Genomic DNA, 20,613 nt, shown 5'->3' on the forward strand with positions numbered 1-20,613 from the left:
AGCTAGTCAGTAAGTATGCATACCTTAAATGTAGCCTAAAATTCAGATTGGTGGCCCTTTAGAAATTAGTCTTTTTTGCCCCACAATTTCAAAGAAGGAACCTAGGCAACTTATCACCAAAAACTATAGAATAATTGATGAGGTTGGTGAATATTCTTAGATCCCATTAACTTTTTTAGTTTGCAGTGCATTTTTTTGGTTAATGTTAGTAATTAAAAATTATAAGAAATTCTATTTTTGGAAATTGAATCTGAGAAAGTTTTACGAGTTTGAGAAAAATTCTTAAGAATTTTGTAATTTTTGATAAGAATTATAATTATTTTGAAATGCATATTAATAAGTATTTCAGTGTTTTTATGATTTTTATTTTCAGGTGGCATGTTCTTAGCAACTGGTAGTACTGATCATGTAATCAGAATGTATTTTTTGGGGTTTGAAATGCCTGAAAAAATAGCAGAACTCGAAAGTCACACTGTAAGTACTATTTGTGTTTTTAAAATATCTACATTAAATATATTAGTAAATTTTTACTCATCTGGCTATGGAACTGCTGCATTATACATCATTTTTAGGTTCTAAACCTTAAAGTAGAAGAGACATTAAATTAAGGTAACTTTTGAATTGAAGTTTAACTTTTGAATAAGTGATCATTTCATTTTAAAAAGTCCTAGATCATTAATTATTTTAGCTAATTATAAATTTTCATTCTTTATAGGCCTTTAACATAGGTGTGTGAGTTTAATCCTTTTGTAGTTACTTTGTATATGCTTTCTTGAGATCAACTGTAGTGAGTGAAGCCTGTATTTTATAATACTTGCTTCTGTTTTTTATTATTTTAACTAAGAGGGAGAATTCTTAGTTACTTAGTTGTAAAAATGGAAGATTAAACTGGATTATTTTGGAAGACATATGAGGAAAATACATGTTTTGATGACAGTTTGAATTATTTTAATACTTTTTTCTTTTTGTAGGACAAAGTTGATAGCATCCAGTTTTCAAACAATGGCGATCGGTATGTTTAAAAAATTTAAACTTTTAAATAGATATATATTTGCATATTTGTGTTTGGGGTGTGTGTGTGTGTGTGTGTGTGTGTACATGCTCTATAAATTAATAAAATCTAGGCTAGTAGACATGGAATTTAATGTTAATTTAATCTTTCTGTCTTTTACTAAAACTTACATTCTTCTTAGATCTTACTTTTGTATCTTCTCATCTACTCTCCTCTTTTACAGACTCTTGTCTCTACCCTATTAACCCTCTATCACCAATCTTAGGGCTTATTTACATTTATAGTCACATTTATTATGTTTCAAATATTTATAGGCTTATTTATTTTTATAGTCACATTTTTTTTTAAAGGTTTTTGCAAGGCAGATAAGGTTAAGTGGCTTGCCCAAGGACATGCAGCTAGGTAATTATGCCCTAGACTGGGGCATCCTGTATTTGTTTTTTCTTAATTGGCATTCACATTTTTTTTTTACAAATAAATGTATTTTGTGCTTCTTAACATATCTTGACTGCTTAAATTTTATTTAATTCTTTTATGCAATAATTTCTCCAAGAAATTGTGTTTTCCTTTAATTGTGACTTATTCAACTCTTAAAGGCAAAAAAAAAATTGAGCTTCCATGGGTAAGCCATATATAAAATCAAACCATTATTTGAACCATAGTGTGAAATTAGTCCAATGACACAACACCTACATATGAAAGCTCTTTCTTCTGCTTCCCTTGGATCTTTCTGATTTTATCTCTCTCTCTCTCTCGATACATATATGTTTTTTTACCTTTGTTTTCCCTATATTGAGTTTTCATATCAACTATTTGATTTTGTAGTTATTAGATCTTAATATATCTTTATTTTTGCTAAAAATAAAGTGCAGTTTTAGATGAGATATAACCAAGTTAATCTAATTAGAAAATTTGAAGTAAAAGTAGAATAACTCAAAATTCTGATGGATATAAAACCCCACATGAGCTAAGTTGTTATTCTTTTGTTAATAGAATATTTCTTTGCACGTCAAAGAACATCTGAGTTATCGCAGATAACTTACTGATTATCTTTTTATGGTTTTTATATTTATATTATATGGTATTTATATTTTCTTTAAATAATGAGAAATATGTTGTGCTAAGTGGTAGAGGGAAACAAAGGGTCTTTTCCTCAAGGATTATGAAATTTAGGAGAAGATACATTTTCCAATATGGTGGCTGGTACTACACCTATGTGTGATCTTTTTTAATAAATGAAGTTGAGGAACTTGAAATGGTAAGAATCAACCATTCTGGATTTGGGACAGAAGTTTACCTGTTAAAGATATATAGCAAACATTTTTCTACATATTCCACCAGCAGACTTACAGAAGGAATTCAATACAGTTAAATAGAGTTATGAACTTTCAGGTTCAGTTTTTCTGGAAAAGTGAGAATCCTATGACCTTTAAAACAATATGTTCATATCTGTTTTCCTTAGAACTTAATCTTTGGTGGATAGAGTACCAGCCCTGGAGTCAGAAGGACCTGAGTTCAAATCTGCACTCACTTAATAATTAAGCTATGTGATCTTGGCCAAGTCACTTGAGCCCATTGCTTTAAATAAATAAAACAAATTTTTTTTTAAAGACTTAATCTTTGATTATGAGCACCAGCATCAGATGAACCTGAAATAAGTCAGTTTAATCAGGAAAGATTTCAGTAGAAAATGACTTTTTTTTTTTTTTTTTAGATTTTTTTAAGGCAATGGGCTTAAATGGCTTGCCCCAAGGCCACACAGCTAGGTAATTATTAAGTGTCTGAGGCCGGATTTGAACTCAGGTACGCCTTACTCCAAGGCCAGTGCTCTATCTACTACTCCACCTAGCCACCCCAAAAATGACTTTAAAGATAGTACTTGAGGGGCTGCTAGGCAGCAGTGCAGTGGATAAAGCACCGGCCCTGTAGTCAGGAGTACCTGGGTTCAAATCCGGTTTCAGACACTTAATAATTACCTAGCTGTGTGGCCTTGGGCAAGCCACTTAACCCCATCTGCCTTGCAAAAACCTTTAAAAAAAAAAGAAAGAAAAAAAGATAATATTTGAAAGAGATCTTTGATGAGTAACAATGGAAGACATGGTTTTCAAGTCATAGAAAATTTAAATTTAAGGTATGGCAGTGGGAAAGCATGAGACTAATATTGGTTGTATAGTATGGAAAATAGGAAAGCAAAATAAATAGGAAGGCCCAGCTAATAGTGCAAAGCAATGTAGATATTTATAAATAGATAGCTAATGGGAGACCATTGAAGATTTGAAGGTGGAACAAGAACAGACCTATGTATTTGAAGAGTAGAGATGGGGAGATCAGTTAGTAGGATATTATGGTGGCATTGGCTTTGATGAGGAAGAAATAGACGAGAAACAGTGCATGGACATTGACTAAATGATTGGAAAGGATGGAGCAGAGTCAGATTTCTGTGAGGTTAAGAGCACAGGTAATAAAATACAAATGGTATAGGAACTGAATCAAGTGGAAGAGCAATTTAATGGGAAAGGTAAGTTTAATTTTAGATATACTGAGTTTTTTAGATGAAAATGCTTGACAAAAGCTAAAGTATCAGGTATTGTCATTATGCCCAATAGGCAGTTTTAAATGGTAATCTGGAATTCAGATCTCTAGTTATCTACATAGAACTGATACTTGAAGCTCTGGAAATAAATGAAATCATCAAGGTAGAGGTAAAAAAAAAAAAGATTCAAAAGAAAACCTTGGGGAATGGCTATTTTTATAAGTCAGAAAAAAAGAAAATGTTTAAATATTTATATGAAAGAATGGTAGCTTGAAGAAATATTAGGATTAAGAGAATATTATGCCTGAATCCATTTAGCCACTAAAGTGGTTTTCCTAAAGCCACAGGTCTGACCATATAACATTGCTCCTTCCCTCCAAAAACTCCAGTGACTCCTTACTTCTAAGATCGAATACAGAATGATGTTTTTGGTATTTATAACCCTTCATAATAACTCCTATCTTTCCAGTCTTCCATATACTCGCAGATCCAATGACACTGGCATCCTGGCCTGTTTCACAAAGAAGACACTCCATGTCTAGACTCTGAACATTTTCTCTGGCACTCTCTCATGCCAGAGAATGGTCTCTCTCCTCAGATTTGCCTTCTGACTTCCTGGCTTCCTTTAAATCCCAACTAAAATCCCATCTTTTCTAAGGAAGTGTTTCCCAAACCTTTTCCATTTTAGTATCTTCCCTCTGTCAGTTATTTCCTATTTCCAATTTGCCTTGAATATAACTTGCTTGTTCTATCCTGTATTAGAGCTTCTTGAGGATAGGGATTCTTTTACTATTTAATATAGTGCCTAGCATGAAATGGATGCTTAAAATGTTTATTGATTGATTTTAAGATAAGGGAGACTGAAAGGAAGCACACTTAGAAAGGGAGAAATAAAATAACATTTAGAAAAGGTTAGAGGTAGCTAGGTGGCACAGTGAATAGAGTACTGGACCTGGAGACAAGAGGACCTGAGTTCAAATGCATTCTCAGACACAGTACATACCTAGCTGTGTCACGTTGGGCAAGTCACTCATTGCCTTGCAAAAACAAAATCCCAAAACATTTAGAAGAGGCTTGAATGATGGGGATGGGATATGTAGGGACCAGAGGTTATTTGAGGATAGGAGAGCTAACTTCAGTGCATCGGGGGAAAATGTAAGTACAGTTAGGGGATTGGAGAGAGATGAGTAGTCACTGTTGGAAATTCATGCTTGCAAAGTGCTGTGCTAAGGACTAAGGTTACATAGGAAAATAAGACTATCCCTACTCTCCTTGTAATGGGAAGATAACACTTATAGAAGGCTACAAATCAGATCAAAAGGTCTCAGTTCTAAGTAGATGTGAATGCCACTTAATTTCATTATACTGATAAAAATCATGTCCTTTTTTATGTTGAATCACTTCAGAGTACCAAGGACTTTGGTGGCAGGAACTTTTTTTATTTTAAATCTTCAAGTTTTGACTTTAGCAGGAACAGTTGCCAGATTGTATGTATGTATCTCCACTGGGTTAGCCTCCTAGGATAATGGTTGAAGGCATTCTGCTCAAAGCTCTGACACTCCCATTGCTTTTGGGTTCAGGGTCTTGGGTTGTCTTCAGCAGAATCTGAAAGAATATAGTGATGATAGTGATCCCTCTTGCCTGGTACATGCTGACTCTTATTTGTTCCTCTGGATGCTTTTGTATTTTAACTAGAAATGATTGCAAATAAAAAGATTGTTAAATATAACAAAATAGAGCTTTACTTTTGTAGTTATCTTTGATGTTTGCTAACTTTATTAATGTAATCTAGAATTTTTTTCAGGAGCTAAAGTCAAGCTCACTGTTCTATAATTTGCAGGCCCTAACAGAAATTGGGTTGTTTACCCTTCAGTTTTGTAGCCTTTCTTCCATTTTAAGGAACAGTGACAGTAGCTGAAAAATCCTAGCCTCCAGTTCTTTTAGTATACTTTCTAATGTACAGTATGTTTTTTGGTTTGTTTTTTGTTTTTTAGTTTTTGCAAGGCAATGGGATTAAGTGGCTTGCCCAAGGCCACACAGCTAGGTAATTATTAAGTGTCTGAGGCCAGATTTGAACTTGGGTAACTCTGGACTCCAAGGCCAGTACTCTATCCACTGCGCCACCTAGCAATCTCATGTACCATATGATTTTACCACTTTACCTTTTTTCCTTAATCTTTTCTGTTTCTTTTGCATAAATCTTTCCCAGCCATATTCTAGTTATTGATCCCATTCCTTCAAATATTGTTAAAATTTGATGATGTCAAATCTAATTGCATTAATATTGCCAGGCTTCCATATTATTTTTATTTTGGCCATGGAATCTGGAAAGAATTATTGGATCCTCTCTTGGATTTTGTCTGATAATTTCTTGCTGTCTCTGTTGTTGTAGTTAGGCAGCTAAGTGGTGTAGTGGCCAAAACACTTGACCTTGAATGAGAAAAATTTGAGTTCAAATGTTAACCCTAAAAAAAGTACATTCCCTAGAGAAAAACTGATTTATTGATTAACAAAAAGGGTGTGTGTCCTTTAACTTTGATAATATGGGAGTAACATTGATTGTTGGATTCTGTCAGGATTTTTTTTACTCTATATTGACTAGATTTACAGTATTCTTGTATATATGTACACACACACATACATTTGTGTGAAGCATTCTTTTGATTCTGCTTTCCTTCTCTCTGCATAATATGCAAATCTTATATTTTTCTGAAACATTCTTTATCTTAGTTATCCCTTACTGAGTAATAACATTTTAATATTCTTATACCATAATTTGTGCAACTATTCTCTAATCTTTTTTTTTTAGGTTTTTTTTTTTGCAAGGCAAATGGGGTTAAGTGGCTTGCCCAAGGCCACACAGCTAGGTAATTATTAAGTGTTTGAGACCAGATTTGAACCCAGGTACTCCTGACTCGAGGGCTGGTGCTTTATCCACTATGCCACCTGGCCACCCCCTATTCTCTAATCTTTAGTGAATTTATTTTAGTTTTAATTTTTTTGTTTTCTCAAATAATGCTATTACGAGGAATTGTTCTTGTTGGTTCTTGGTTCTCAGAGGACATCTATCAGGGATTTGATGTCATTACATGCAAGTAAATTAGATTTAAGTGAAGGAAGGCTATTCAGTCACCAAGCTTACTTTCTCCTCCAGAGACATCAGGGTCCACTGGCTAGAAATGGATCAGAACTACTGGAGATGGCCCTGATTTACGAGTATTAATTTGCATTTGAGTATGTGAGTTTTGTTCTCTGTTTAATAACCTCCTTGGAGAATAGGTTTAGCAGTTTAATGTCTGTCAGTGTATGAAAAATTTTATTTGGAAACTTTTCTGGAATAACTCTAAATTGTTTTCCAGAATGGCTAAAACATTTATAAATCTATCAGTAGTGAAATACCTTCTTGTCACTTGAATTTTAAAGGAGTGATAGTTGAGTAGCATGTAGCTTTTTATTTTGTGTTGCTGTTGAATTTAAGGGGGAAAGGATTCTTAAGCTATGGAGTTGAATAAGGAAGGCAAACAGCCAATGTGCTACAATTGAAAAACTGTTCTATTTGGAAGCTTAGAATATAGTTTCAGACTCTAATTCTACTAGTTACTTATCAGAACTTTGGAAAACCATTTCATTTTCCTAGCTTTGGTTTTCTCAACTGTAAAGTGAGGGGTGGACTGGGTGATTTTTGAGATCTCATCTGACTCTTAATTTGTTGTCCTGTGAAGATAATTTTGCATTTTAGTAACCATTTGCAACATTGCTTTAGTATGGTTTTAAGTGATTGCAAATTTTGGTAGTCAGAGTTGTACATTAGAAAGTACCCTGGGACATAAACTCTTGAACATGAGAGATTGTTTCATTTTTATCATTGCATTCCAGTGTGTGTGGCACATGATCAGTGCTTACTTTTTTGCTTGATTAGAGCAAAAGCTCTGATCCTGACCTGTTATTGCTTTTCTTTTTTTTTTTTTATTACTTGTGTTATGTTGGTTAAGACTTCATTTCTTATGTCCTATTATGTAAAATGGGGGAGTGAATGAATTTTCTAAGGTTTCTTCCAAATGAAAATCTGCCTTCCTGTGATACTTAGTGCAATGAAAATTTACTCTCATTTTTGGGTATAATACCTTTTTCTTTTTAAAATTTTTCCCTGATTATGTGCAAAAACAAGTTTCAGCATTTACTTTTAAAACTTTGAATTCTTGGGTGCAGCTAGGTGGCGCAGTGAATAGAGCACCAGCCCCGGAGTCAGGAGGACCTAAGTTCAAATCCGGTCTCAGACGCTAAATAATTACCTAACTTTGTGGCCTTGGGCAAGCCATTTAACCCCACTGCCTTGCAAAAACTAAAAAAAAATAAATAAAATTCAGAATTTTCTCTCCCTCCCTCCCATCCTAAATGCCCCACCTTGAGGAAGCAAGTTATAATATTTTTTTCTTAATATTTATTTTTAGTTTCTTAAGTGGTAGCAGAGATGGAACAGCAAGAATTTGGAAATTTGAGCAGCCGGAATGGAAAAGTATTTTACTGGATATGGCAACAAGATTGTCATGGTAAGTTGGGGTGATATACTGATCAGATAGAGAAAATGGTTGTTTTATAAAGATTTTGAATCTGTTTTGTTTAGAGGGGTGGTAAGTTGGGGTGATATACTGATCAGATAGAGAAAATGGTTGTTTTATAAAGATTTTGAATCTGTTTTGTTTAGAGGGGTGGATAGGATACTTTATTCATAAGCTAAGTTTTATTAAATTAATTATTATGTTCATAAATTTTCTAAATAACTTGGTGAATTACAATCAGAAAGAACTGGATTGTGATAATTGAAAAAGATGTTTGGGGTGCGGTAACCCTGCATTCTCACCTTCTAGTTCCTGTCTATATACTTCTAAAGATCTTTCAAAGAGACTATGTATTGCTTTACTAAGATGAGAAAGTAATGTTATTTGGTGTTGCAGAATGTTCTTCTGCAAGAATATTGGGTGATCCTGAAACCTGATCTTCTGTCAGACCAAATGCTAACATAACATTTTTGTTGATTTCATCTTTGTTTTTTAATGGATCAAAAGCAGACATATTTTTCTGTCATCACTTGGGTCAATTGTTTGCCTGAAGAATCAGAAGCAGTGAGTTTTTTTCCTATCCAAAGGAGAACAGTAGATGGTTCAGGTCAACAGGAGTTTCTAAACAATCCAATAGATGATGTTTTTTGTTTTGAAATTCTGTCAGTTCTCTACAGAGATATTTGACCTGACTGGGTTGCTCATTAACAAACAAGATTTACTTTCAATATCCTGTTGCACTGAATTGGAAAGAAAAGATCACAACTATCAAAAATTGTTATAAGATCTCCATTTTCATCTTTATAGTGACTTCCGCATTACTCAGAAGTTTTCCCTGGAAAACTTTGTATTATCATCATCAGTAATATCTTCATTAGAAATGGTAATTCTCTGAATATCTCCCCCCTAATTAAATTTAGCTTTCCACTTGAATCCAGCTGTCAATTCATGGTAGACTACATGATGTTCTACAAAATTTTCTCAATTGCAGCTGCCACCACCCCCACAGCCCTACCTCTGGTCTTTGTAGGCATGCCAGTACCAAAATCCAATTAATTTTTTGAGGGGCCTTGCTAACAATAGGGAGGATCAGGAGGCAGCAGTTGAAAAAAATGGAGGTAGAAATTCCAGGAGAGATAGTTGAGGAAAGAAAAAATTTCAGGGTTGGAAGTGGGAGAAAAAGACAGTAAGGAGGTCAGTTTATGTGGAATATGGAGTGTGGGAGGGCAGTAAAATTAAATTGATTGATTGGAACTAGATTATGAAGGGCTTTGGTATTAGAAGCAATAAGAAGTCATTGACAGTTATACTTGTGCTTGAAGAATGTCAATTTGGCAGTTTTTTTGGGGGGGTGATAACGTCATTTGACTCTTGTATATTATAAAATTAATTTTGCCATAAGATGATGAAGATATGACATAGAGTAGTTAAATTCCCATTAGAAATTAAATAAAGATAGAATTCACAAAAGCTGACAATTGAGCTCTTGGCAGCATTTGATATTATTGATTACTTTCTCCTTAAGAATACTCTCTAGGTTTTTTGGGGAGGCTTTGGATCCAGCCTAGTATTTTGACTCCTGGTTCTGTTCTTACCTGTTTTAAGATTACTGTAATCCATGTCTCATGGCTATTAATTCTCTAAATTTTGTCATTTGGTAGTCTTCCTTGACTCCTCCTAGGTTCAATTATAATCTTCATGCCAGTCTCTTCCAGATCTACAAATCCAATCCTATTTTTTCTAAGCTCTCATATGGTTGTGTATGTGTTTTAGACATCTCTACATTGAATTGTGCCTCAGACACGTTATATTACCCCCAGCAAATCAGTTAACCAGTGTGCTTCAGTTTTCTTATCAATAAAATGTGAATAATAATTGCACCTACTCACAGGGTTATTGGGGAGATGATATGAAATTACATAAATGCTTTGCAAGTACTACATGCTCTTTCTGAAACTTACTGACTGGTCATTAAAGCATGCTCTACTTTTCTGTGAAGCTTCTGAGCTTGAGTTGTGATAAAAACTGATCCTATTTAAACTTGGGTCAAAAGCAAGTAATTTTTCTTAAAAAATTACATTGTCTCTGAGCAATTCAGTACTCTTCGAGCAATATGATTATCACTGAAATTTCTCCTATTCATTCTCAATCCTTGTCCTCCACAACATCTCACTCTAAAACAGCCCACCTTTTCAATAATTGACATACTGGCATCTTACACCTTTTACTTGTACTTCATCTTCTTGGACTCACTGAGACTGGGCTCTCCCTCTTAGTAACAGTTTCCCTGGCCACCTTGTCCAGCACTAATTGCACTTTTCCTCCCAAATTACTAATTGTGATAGAATTGGTATACTGCTGACTCCTCAACTTCCAGGCTCTCACTGTCTCATCAAAGGAATCTTTTCTCCTTTGAGAGAATCTACTTTTAGTTGTTTATCCATCAACCTCCAGGGTGCTCTCAGTTAGTTTCTAGACTCATAAGTCTTTCTCTCCTCCCCACTATTAAGTGATGTTCCTTCAGTCACCTCAGTTTCCTCATTTCCCATAGACTTTATTTCAGCTAAACAGAGTTGTGTTACCCTTGATCCTGTTATCACTCACAAATATGTTCCACTTGCATGTTTGTGAACTCTGAAATTCTCTTCTTTGATCACAGTCTGTTGTCCTCTCCCACTTCCTTGCAAGCTCTTTCCTGTGGATGGACCTCATGACCTCCAATCTTTCTCCCCTCACTTTTCCCCCAGAATATCAAGCTATACTGCCTCTCTCCTTCATTTTGAACCTTTGGTGAACCAATTCACCTTTATACTTGCTCTTCCACATATCAGGCTTGTCATCTACTGCTTTTGTACCTACTCACATGCTGCTGAATAAAAAAATCTAGGCTGGATCCATTACAACTTTTCTGTTATATGTCTCAATTAGGCCCTTGCCTTAAGATAATCCTTTTGCGCCTTCCTAATCAGTTCAGGTTTTGCCTGCTCACTAGAGCAATTTCTCCAGTCCTTTTCATTCCTCTTCAAACCTCCCATGGCTATGGCTCTTCCCTTCATCTATCCTCTCAGCTAAGAATTTTAATTCATATTTCACTGAAAAATTTTGGTCATTTGCTGAACTGCCTCATCTCTCCTCTTCATTTCCCATCATTCAAAGATACCTTGCTACTCCTATCTCCATTGATCCTGTTTCACATGAAAAGATGGCCTTCTCCTTAAGCCCTTTACATACACAGGTGATCCTATTTTCATCTTTTCCAACAGAAGTTCCTCCTCACTCCACTCCAATTTCCCCTTTGATTCTAATTATTTCATTGATCTTCAGTCTCTTTATTGGTCATTTCCTCACTGCTTACAAACATACCCACATCTCCCCATTTTCAAAAAAAAATCCTCACTTAATCCCAGATGACATCCTATATTTCTCTTCTCTTTCAAGATTTAACTTCTTGAGGAAGACTGTCTAGTGTCAGTGTCTCCACTTCCTTTTTACTGCCTCTTAACACTCTGAAATCTGACTTCTGACTTACATCATTTGCTTTCCAAACAACTCTCTCCAAAGTTACTATTAATTTTATCTTTATTAAGCCCAATCTAAGACATTTTCTTATTTATCATCCTTCCTGACCTCTCTGCAGCCTTTAACATGTTTTTATTTTATTTTTAAACTTTTATCCCAGCTACTTGCAGAAGCACATTTCAACATTTACTTCCAAAACTTTGAGTTTCAAATTCTCTCTTTTGTACCCCATTCCCCCATTGAGAAAGCAAGTTACTTGGTGTAGATTGGTGTAAATAACCTTACTTGGTGTAAATAGCCTTAAAACAATATGTTACTAACAATAATCTTGTTGTAAAAGTAGGCATAATCCCTCCCACACAGAAAGAAAAATCTCACAAAAAACTAGAGGAAAAAAGTGTACTTCAGTCTGTATTGGCATCATTAGCTCTTTATCAAAAGTCTATCAGAGGGGCGGCTAGGTGGTGTAGTGGATAAAGCACCAGCCCTGGATTCAGGAGTACCTGGGTTCAAATCTGGTCTCAGACACTTAATAATTATCTAGCTGTGTGGCCTTGGGCAAGCTACTTAATCTCATTTGCCTCGCCAAAAAAAACCCTAAAAAAAAAGTCTATCAGGAAAATTACTTCAAAATTTTTTCCCACAGTTGCTTGCTCTATTCTCCCCCTCTCCATTTACTCTGTTCTCTCTCTCTTTTCATCCTGCCCCTCTTCAAAAGTGTGTTATATCTGACTACCCTCTCCCACTGTCTTGCCTCTCTTCTTTCATCTATACACCCTTCCCCGTCCCATTTCTCCCATCCCTTCCCTCTCCTAATTTCCTTTAAGGTAAGATGGATTTCCATACCCAATTGAGTGTGTTCCTCTCTGTTTCCTCTTTGAGCCTCTTGTGATGAGGGTAAAGGCTCACTCATTCCCCCTCACCTTCCTCCCCCTTTTCCATTCCATTATAAAAGAATGTTCCTGGGAGTTAATCAGTGTTGTCTTCCCATATAGGAATACAAACAGCTCAACATCATTAAGTCCCTAATAATTTGCTCTTTCTATCCATTCTTCATATATTTCACCTGAGTCCTATACTTGAAGATCAGTCTTTTCTGTTCATCCGAAAGTTTGAAAGTCCCCTTTTTCATTGACTATCCATCTTTTCCCCTGAAAGGCTATGTTTAGTTTTGCTGAGTAGTTGATTTCTCAGCTGTAATCTAAGCTCTTTTTTCTTCTGGAATATTATATTCTAAGCCCTATGAGCCCTTAATGCAGAAACTGCTAAGTCATGGGTTATTCTCCATGATTTTTGAATTGTTTCTTTCTGGTTGCTTGTAATATTTTCTCCTAGGCTTGTGAATTCTGAAGATTTGGCTATAATCCTGGAAGTTTTCATTTTGGGATCTCTTTCAGGAGGTGATCGGAGGATTCTATTCTTTCAATTTCTATTTTATCTTCTGCTTCTAGGAGAACGTCAGTTTTCTGGAGAATTTTTTGAAAAATGAAGACTAAGGTCTTTTATTTTTGTCATGACTTTCAATAATTTTTAAATGATCTTTTCTGGATCTGTTTTCCAGGTCAATTGTTTTTCCAATGAGATATTTCACATTTTTTTCCTAGTTTTTATTTGGTTTTTATTATTTCCTGATGCTCACAAAGTCATCCATTTTCCCTAACTCCATTCTACATTTGAAGGAATTATTTTCTCCTTTTCCATTTGGTCAATTCTTTTTAAGGCATTCTTCCCCTCGTTGACCTTTTGGACTACTTTTTTCATTAGATCCAAACTGGTTTTTAAATTGTTATTTTCTTCAGTTTTTTTTTTTTTTTTGTATCTCCTTCACTAAGCTGCTGACTTGGTTTTCATTATTTTCCTGCATTGCTGTCATTTCTCTTCCCAATTTTTCCTCTTATCTCCCTTACTTGGTTTTCAAAGTCTTTTTTTGTGTTCTTCCAGAGCCTGAGACCAATTTGTATTTTTCTTGGAGACTTTAGCTACAGAAGCTTTTACCTTATCTTCTGAGTGTGTATTTTGATCCCCCATAGAACCAAAGTAATTGTCTCTGGTTGGATTTTTTTTCTTCTGTTGTTTGCTCATTTCCCCAGCTTATGACTTAGTTTTATCTCCGGAGACTCTGCTTCTGGGTTAGAGGGTGTACTGTCCCAAATTTTTGATGGTTTTTGCAGCTGTTTTCAGGGACACCCTCCCAGGTCTAATAATAGACTCTGACTACTCTCTTGATCTGTGCTCTGGTCTGTGAATGACCCCAAGCATTCCCCTCTGCTCTGGAACCATGAGGAGAGTCCATACTCTGCTCTAACAGTATAACTCCTTTTCCTGAGACTGGGGCCCCAGGTTGCATCCTAGATCTGTTCATCTAACATATCTAATCATTTATCAAGTCCTGCCTCCTTCTCTTCTCTGAAATTTCAACCACTTTGGCATGACATCAGTTGTCAATTGATTTGTCTCAGTGAATCAAATCTCTCTTCCTTTATACTGTTCTCGTTCAATATCTGAAATTCTGGTGTGATCTTTTTTGTAAACTCCAGTGGTTCTTTTTTTGCCTTTAGGATCACATAGATAATCCCTGTCTTATAAAGCCTTTCATATCCTCTTACCGCTTCCTACATTTCTACCTTTCATAAAAATCTCAGTTGAAGTCTCACTTTCAATATAAAATTAAAATTAAGCCTTTCCCTGATTTTTATATTAATGTCTTCCTATGAGATTATCCCCAGTTTATCCTTTATATGTTTTGTTTGCTTATAGTTATTTCCATCTGTCTTCCTTGTTAGAATGTGTCCTCCATGAAAACTGGGACTACTTTTTTTTTTATTTCTTTGCATCTTCAGACCTTATTAGCACAGTGCCTGTCACATAGTAAGAGCTTAAAAAATGCCAGTTAACTTATTGATTGAAAAAGTTCTTGCCAGAGATTTCATAATGCTTTCATTTCATTTAGAAATGTTTTTTTGATTGTGTAGAAGAATGGTTTAGAACAAAGGAAAAATAATCTCAGCTGAAATCTTGTTCATTTGATTTGGTTGGCTCTAGGAGATAAAGAAAAAAAATTCCATCTTATATATGTTGAAATTCCTATGTATCACATACTTACGGTTAATTAATAATTGTGCATAATCTTAAAACTCTTATTATGCTCTATTCCCACCCATCTTTTTTTCCCTTATTTTACCATTGAAGATTTAAGGATATGATTTTATATTTTCTTGGTTACTATGGCCATTAAATTCCATCATGTCATGCATAGCCTTCTAAATAATGTTATCCTAAAAAGTCAACAATGTTTCTAAGAATGTACTTGTGTACTTTTCATCCAAGTTCAATATAACTTGCCAAAGCTAGGGTCAGAGTGAGGCATATGAATTTTGAAGAGGGATGCTATTGATGTTTTCTAAGCATATATTAACATTGTAGCTAAAATTTCATTGCCATAGCTAATTCTTGTAGATACTGTGTTGCAGATAAAAAACTACTGGACAGTTTACAATTTTATTGCCACTTATTTCTTGCCATCTGCCATATCTGTTGCATTTATTTACCATGCCACCTGTGTAATGGTAGGGGAAGTCTTACAAATTCATTAGCTTATCTCAGCTGGTTTTGTAATTCAGCAAGAAAAAGATAAAGGCTGGCTCTGGTGAAGAGAAAAGACATTTCTTTTATTATATGTATATTATTTACACTTTATTATAATATATTTTTCATGTTATGGATTGTTTTTATATAAATATATATGTATATTTATATATTTGCTTTGTTCTCCTTGATTGTCTTCCTAATTGGTTCACACTCCTCATAGAACTGTATTGTTTTTAATATCTTCTGTTTTCTTCTAAATTATCTCATCACATCATCCTCTTCTTGCTCTCTTCCTGTCCCCCCTACAGTCCAGAGGAATTTGCCTCAGTACTTTTCTGGGAGAGTAGTTTAGTTGTTGAGAGCTCCCTCTTTTTCCCTCATGTTCAATCTCTGAAAATATTTTTATATTATCTCCCACTGTTTTCTCTTTAATATATAGATAACACATATGCAATAACTTATAATATGTAAAAGAAATTAAAATATTATATGTGTATGTGTGTATATATATACATATGTGTGTGTGTGTGTATATATATATATATATATATACACATATACATATACATTATATATATAATAAAAGAATATCTTTCTCTCTTCATCAGGGCCAGCCAGCCTCTTGTACATTTTTCATCCTTTCCAGTCTATTACAACAGATTGCTCTCTTCCTCACCTATTACTCACATATCTTTCTAACTTCATTATGGTTGTGGAGGACACCACCATCCTTTCGTTCACTGAGGTTCTTAATTTTAGTATGCGCCATGACTTTTCAAATGTCTTTGAATCTACAAATCTAATTAATTGCCACGTTTTGTTAATTAAATTCATGGTATTCCTCTTATCCATACATGATTCTCACCCTAGTTTACATCTGCATTATCTTTCACCTAGACTATTGGAATAGTCTTCTAATACGTATTTTCTCAAATCTCTGCACTTCATTCCATCCTATACATAGTTGCCAAGATGATTTTTTTTAAGAAAAGTACAGATTTGACCATTTCCTTCTCAATTGCTAGAATGACTCTTTATCTCCTGTTGATTAATACTCAGATATTTCCTTTAGTCATTTAAATAAGTCTTTCATGTCTCCATCATGTCCTCTATTATGAAATATTGACCCAATCAATGAATGAATTAATTCTTTAAATGCAAGTAATAATCTTTTATATTTATACAAATCTTTTATATTTATACAAAGTTCTCGGGATAAAAATAGATTAAAAATCTTAGTTCTCAAGGAGATCACATCCTAACGGGGAAAACAGAAGAACTCCAAGTCAAATGGAGTGGTCTCATAGGCTTTGAGGTGAAGGATAAAAGCAGATGATAATGCCACTACTTTAATGTCATTTCTGCCAATAAAATTCTTAGTTTCTGATGTGGAATTATTTGATTGGGTCAAGGACTTTTTTGGCAAGTACTTTTTTCCCTGGACCTTTAGTTGCTTTAGCACCTGTATGAACAGATGCTGGGCTGTATTTCCACAGAGTGCTAGCCATGGCTACTGTTTTGGTAGCTTTGCTATTATCAAGACTCTTGGTTTCAAGGTCCTGGGTTGTATTCATCAAGCTCTGAGGGAGACAATCAAGGTGCTCATTCTAGTAGTAATGGTAGTGGTAGTTCTGCTTTCCTGAAATATGCTGCCTGTTGTCAACACACCTACCCTGGTACTAAAACCATGTAATATTGCTTTCTTGCTTTCTTATATATTACTTTGCTTCCTATACTAGCTTTCTCTACTATACCTTCCATAACATGCATCACTGTCTTTGAAACTTTTCCCTGACTGTCCTCCATGTCTTGAGTGCATTTTATCACCTCAAACCTGAACTCAGGTTGCATTTCCTACAGTGAGGCTTCTTCTAATTTCATTTTCTCCCCATGCTGCTAGTGCCTCTTAGTAACAGAGGAAGTTTATGTCAGGTAGGATTTGAACTCAAGTATCCTTTTTTTAAAAAAATTTATTTATTTTGAATTTTACAATCCCCCCCCAGTCTTGCTTCCCTCCCCACCCCCACAGAAGGCATTCTGTTAGTCTTTACATTGTTTCCATGGTATACATTGATCTAATTTGAATGATGAGAGAGAAATCATAGCCCTAAGGAAAAAAAAATAAAGTATAAGAGATAGTAAAATAATATAATAAGATAATCGATTTTTTTTTTTAAATTAAGGGTAATAGTCTTTGGTCTTTTGAACTCAAAAGTTTTCTGATTCTAAGCCTTCCCCCTTATATATTGTGCCATGCTATTGCTTAAGCAAATATTTCATATCTTAAAAAGAAGTATGGTGGTCCTGAAATTTTTAGAGGCTTAATCTGAGAACATGTCTGTGTTTGACAGTCTTCTTTCTGGTTTCATATTTTGAATATGCTGAGTGTTTGCAGTTTAAAATTTTTTAATTACAAATATTTTTAATGGAAAAATAATTTTCAACAATTTATGGTAAGTAAAAGATAGCCAAATATAGCATAATAATACCTTTTTTTCAGGTATTAATTTGAAGGCAGTTTTTACAGGTGTTGCAAAATTTAGGCAATGATGGGGAAAAATTCCATCATTGGAATAGTAATCTATAATTGTGACTGCTTTGAAGGCTAGAACTCATTTGTGAGTAATAGCCTTTTGCTTTTAAAAGGCTTATGATCTCACCATAAAGCTTTTGTTTCTTTTTCCCTCTTATTTTTGACCTTAAAGTCTTTCTGTTCTTTATTGTGGTGTGGAGGCAGCTGTCATTTCTAGAAAGTGGTGCTAGTAGAATATCTCTATACCTAATGAGGCTACTGCTTAGAACCTAGTTTATTTTCAGGACTGTATTCAGTGTCTTCCTAGCATAGTACCCTAGAGATGTGTTCTACCAAGTTCTTTCCCATTTAAGCATCAAAATTATTTCCTTGAAAAATGTAATAGACTCACATATTTGATTTTTGGATTATAAACAGCAAGTGAACATTCAGATATATATTTACTAAAAGCATTGTTACATAATATGCAAGAGGTTCTAGTCAGTGTCCAAGCTGTAAAGAGGTATTTCTTACGGTTGCTGATGTCTTCCAGGTGATCTTGTTTGTGAATGACTAATGTGCCCTTCCAATTACATTACCCAGGACCCTTCTTGAAAATAACTTCTAATTGGTTCTTATCTTGGCCATTATCCAGTCTTCACTCTATTCTTCAGTTGCCTCCCTGATGGAAACTCCCTGTTGGTGGCTGTCTTGCTGCCCAAGGTTAGAATGTTATTGACCTGCATACTTTAACCTTCCTTGGGAAGAGTGGTGCATGCCCCTTGCAGACTTGAGTTAACCTGGTTCTAGGAGAGCGGAATAGCTCCATTAGCCTAGATGGTACTGCTTCTGGTTTGAGAATGTAGTATTCCGGGGCTCATTTGTCAATCCTTAAGAAAATACCTAGCTTATGAAGCAAATTTCTGAGACCAACAGCATGCCTCTTCAATTTCCTTCAAGGTATGCTGATAATTACCTTCTTTGCTTATATCTCCAACTGTTGAAATTTTTCTGTTAGATTCAAGATACGGGGTTTTGTGTTGCTCTTGTCAAGTTCAGGTGGGCACCTGAGCTACTGTACACATAACAGAGAACCTCACGTTGAGAAATTTCAAAACCTTTTCACCCATGATAGTACTTTTTAATCTGGGATAAGAGGCAATACTGTTACTTTTAGAACTATAAAAAAAACCTTTTGGAGGTGTTCTCACCTTGATCAGTTTAATTTATCTGGATGGAATCTACTATCTTAACATCTTCTGCTTTCATAAGTCACTATATGAGAAGAAAAGGTCATCTTTACTCCTTATTTAAAATAAGGCTACTCAGGTATTTAGCCTACTAACATCTGAAGCCAACCTATGTACTTGAGTAGTCTAACCTTTTTCTGAACTCCATAGGATACATTCATTCTTTTTTTGTTTTCAATGATACTCTACTGTGGTACTCTGAGGTAGACATTATAACATGAGCTATTCTACTAAGGGATCCCTATTGTAAGAAAGCAGAGAAGTGGTTAGGTCACTCTTGGAAATAACTGGTTCATCAACATTAAAATTATTGTTCTGGCATATGGTTCATCTGTCTGTATTTATCCCTGGTCCTAGATCATCACACAGCCCTGTTAAAACTCTGGGGATTTTTAAATTTTATGGACCTTAGCCCAGCTCAGTCATCCTTATAATGGTGGAAATGAGATGCTAGAGATCATTGCAAAGAGAAAATTGATCTAGGAATACAAGAAAGTATGATGTAGCAAGAAGGAATCTTTGGAATCAGAGACCTTGATTTTGCTTCTGCTTATTAATAGCTTTGTGACCATTTGTAATTTCTAGTATTTTCCTCCCTAAAAATAAAGACTGTTTTTTTGTGCTGCAACCACCCCCTGCTTCTATTGTTTTGAGGAAGGTGTTTTGTAAAACGAAATCTAATGTCATTCAAAGAGTGTGCTATATAAATTCTAAAGGTGCAATAAGTTGAAACCAATTTTTGTTAAACTTGTTAATGTTACCTGTATGTGGTTATAACTTGTTAATGTTATCTTTATGTTGTATTTCTCAAAGGCTGTCAACTATGAAGAAATTTTTTTTTTTGGAGCCCTTGAAGATAAGCATAGATGACTAAAACCTTAAAAGGAAAAAGGGAAGATATAATTTCCTAGGTGGCATAGTGAATAGTCTTAGACTTGGAGTAAGGAAGACCTGAGTTCAAATTTAACCTAAGCCACCTATAGTAGTAATACATAACTTCTAGGATTGTTGGACTAAATTGAGATAATATTTGTAAGGCAGTTAGCAAGGCTTAATTGACTATATAAATACTAGCTATTCTTATTAATTTTCGCCTCATCTTGCTTCGTCAAGACTTTTGCCAAACTATGATTATTAGTAGTTGATAAAACTGAATTTTCTGTTATACTGTATTAAGTGTAAGCCTTTCTTGAATTTCTTTAGTTATTTTACTGCTAGTTTAAAAGTATACATTATAGTATTATTTTATTATCTAAATGAATATTTATAAGTGATATATTTGACTTTTATTAGTGACTCTTGTTCAGAAGAAGAGAAATTTATGAAACCCAAAGTAACAATGATAGCTTGGAACAGGAATGATACCTTGGTTGTCACTGCTGTAAATGACCATGTACTCAAAGTATGGAATTCTCATACTGGACAGTTGCTTCATAACTTGGTGGTATGTGAATTTTGAATCTTGTTTTAAATGTCAAAATAATCTAATGTAAATCAACTTTTTAGATTTTAATAATGTTGATTTTATATAAATTAGAGGAAATGTAATAGAAAGCTAGGTAAAGACAATTCTTTGAAGGGTTGGGATTTTTATTTTCATATACATGAATATACATGTTATAGTTAATAGCAATTATGTT

The 20,613-nt window shown here is 34.5% G+C and overlaps 1 protein-coding gene and 1 pseudogene across 3 annotated transcripts in view; one reads left to right on the top strand and one right to left on the bottom strand.

The window, feature by feature from the left end:
- The window catches only part of BRWD1 (bromodomain and WD repeat domain containing 1), a 157,974-nt gene that overhangs the window by 42,819 nt on the left and 94,542 nt on the right, over positions 1–20,613 (top strand). For all 3 annotated transcript variants that reach the window (XR_012473975.1, XM_074213861.1, XM_074213862.1), the window contains 4 exons: positions 374–474; positions 972–1,012; positions 7,997–8,095; positions 20,267–20,417. Coding sequence is in view for 2 of the 3 variants with exons in the window: in XM_074213861.1 (XP_074069962.1) it covers positions 374–474; positions 972–1,012; positions 7,997–8,095; positions 20,267–20,417 (392 nt within the window). In the remaining variant the exon portion in view is untranslated. The remainder of the gene's footprint in view (positions 1–373; positions 475–971; positions 1,013–7,996; positions 8,096–20,266; positions 20,418–20,613) is intronic.
- Positions 8,466–9,054, bottom strand: LOC141507382 (protein TFG pseudogene; annotated as a pseudogene).

Source organism: Macrotis lagotis, chromosome 1, assembly GCF_037893015.1.
Source record: "Macrotis lagotis isolate mMagLag1 chromosome 1, bilby.v1.9.chrom.fasta, whole genome shotgun sequence".
NCBI lineage: Eukaryota > Metazoa > Chordata > Mammalia > Peramelemorphia > Peramelidae > Macrotis > Macrotis lagotis.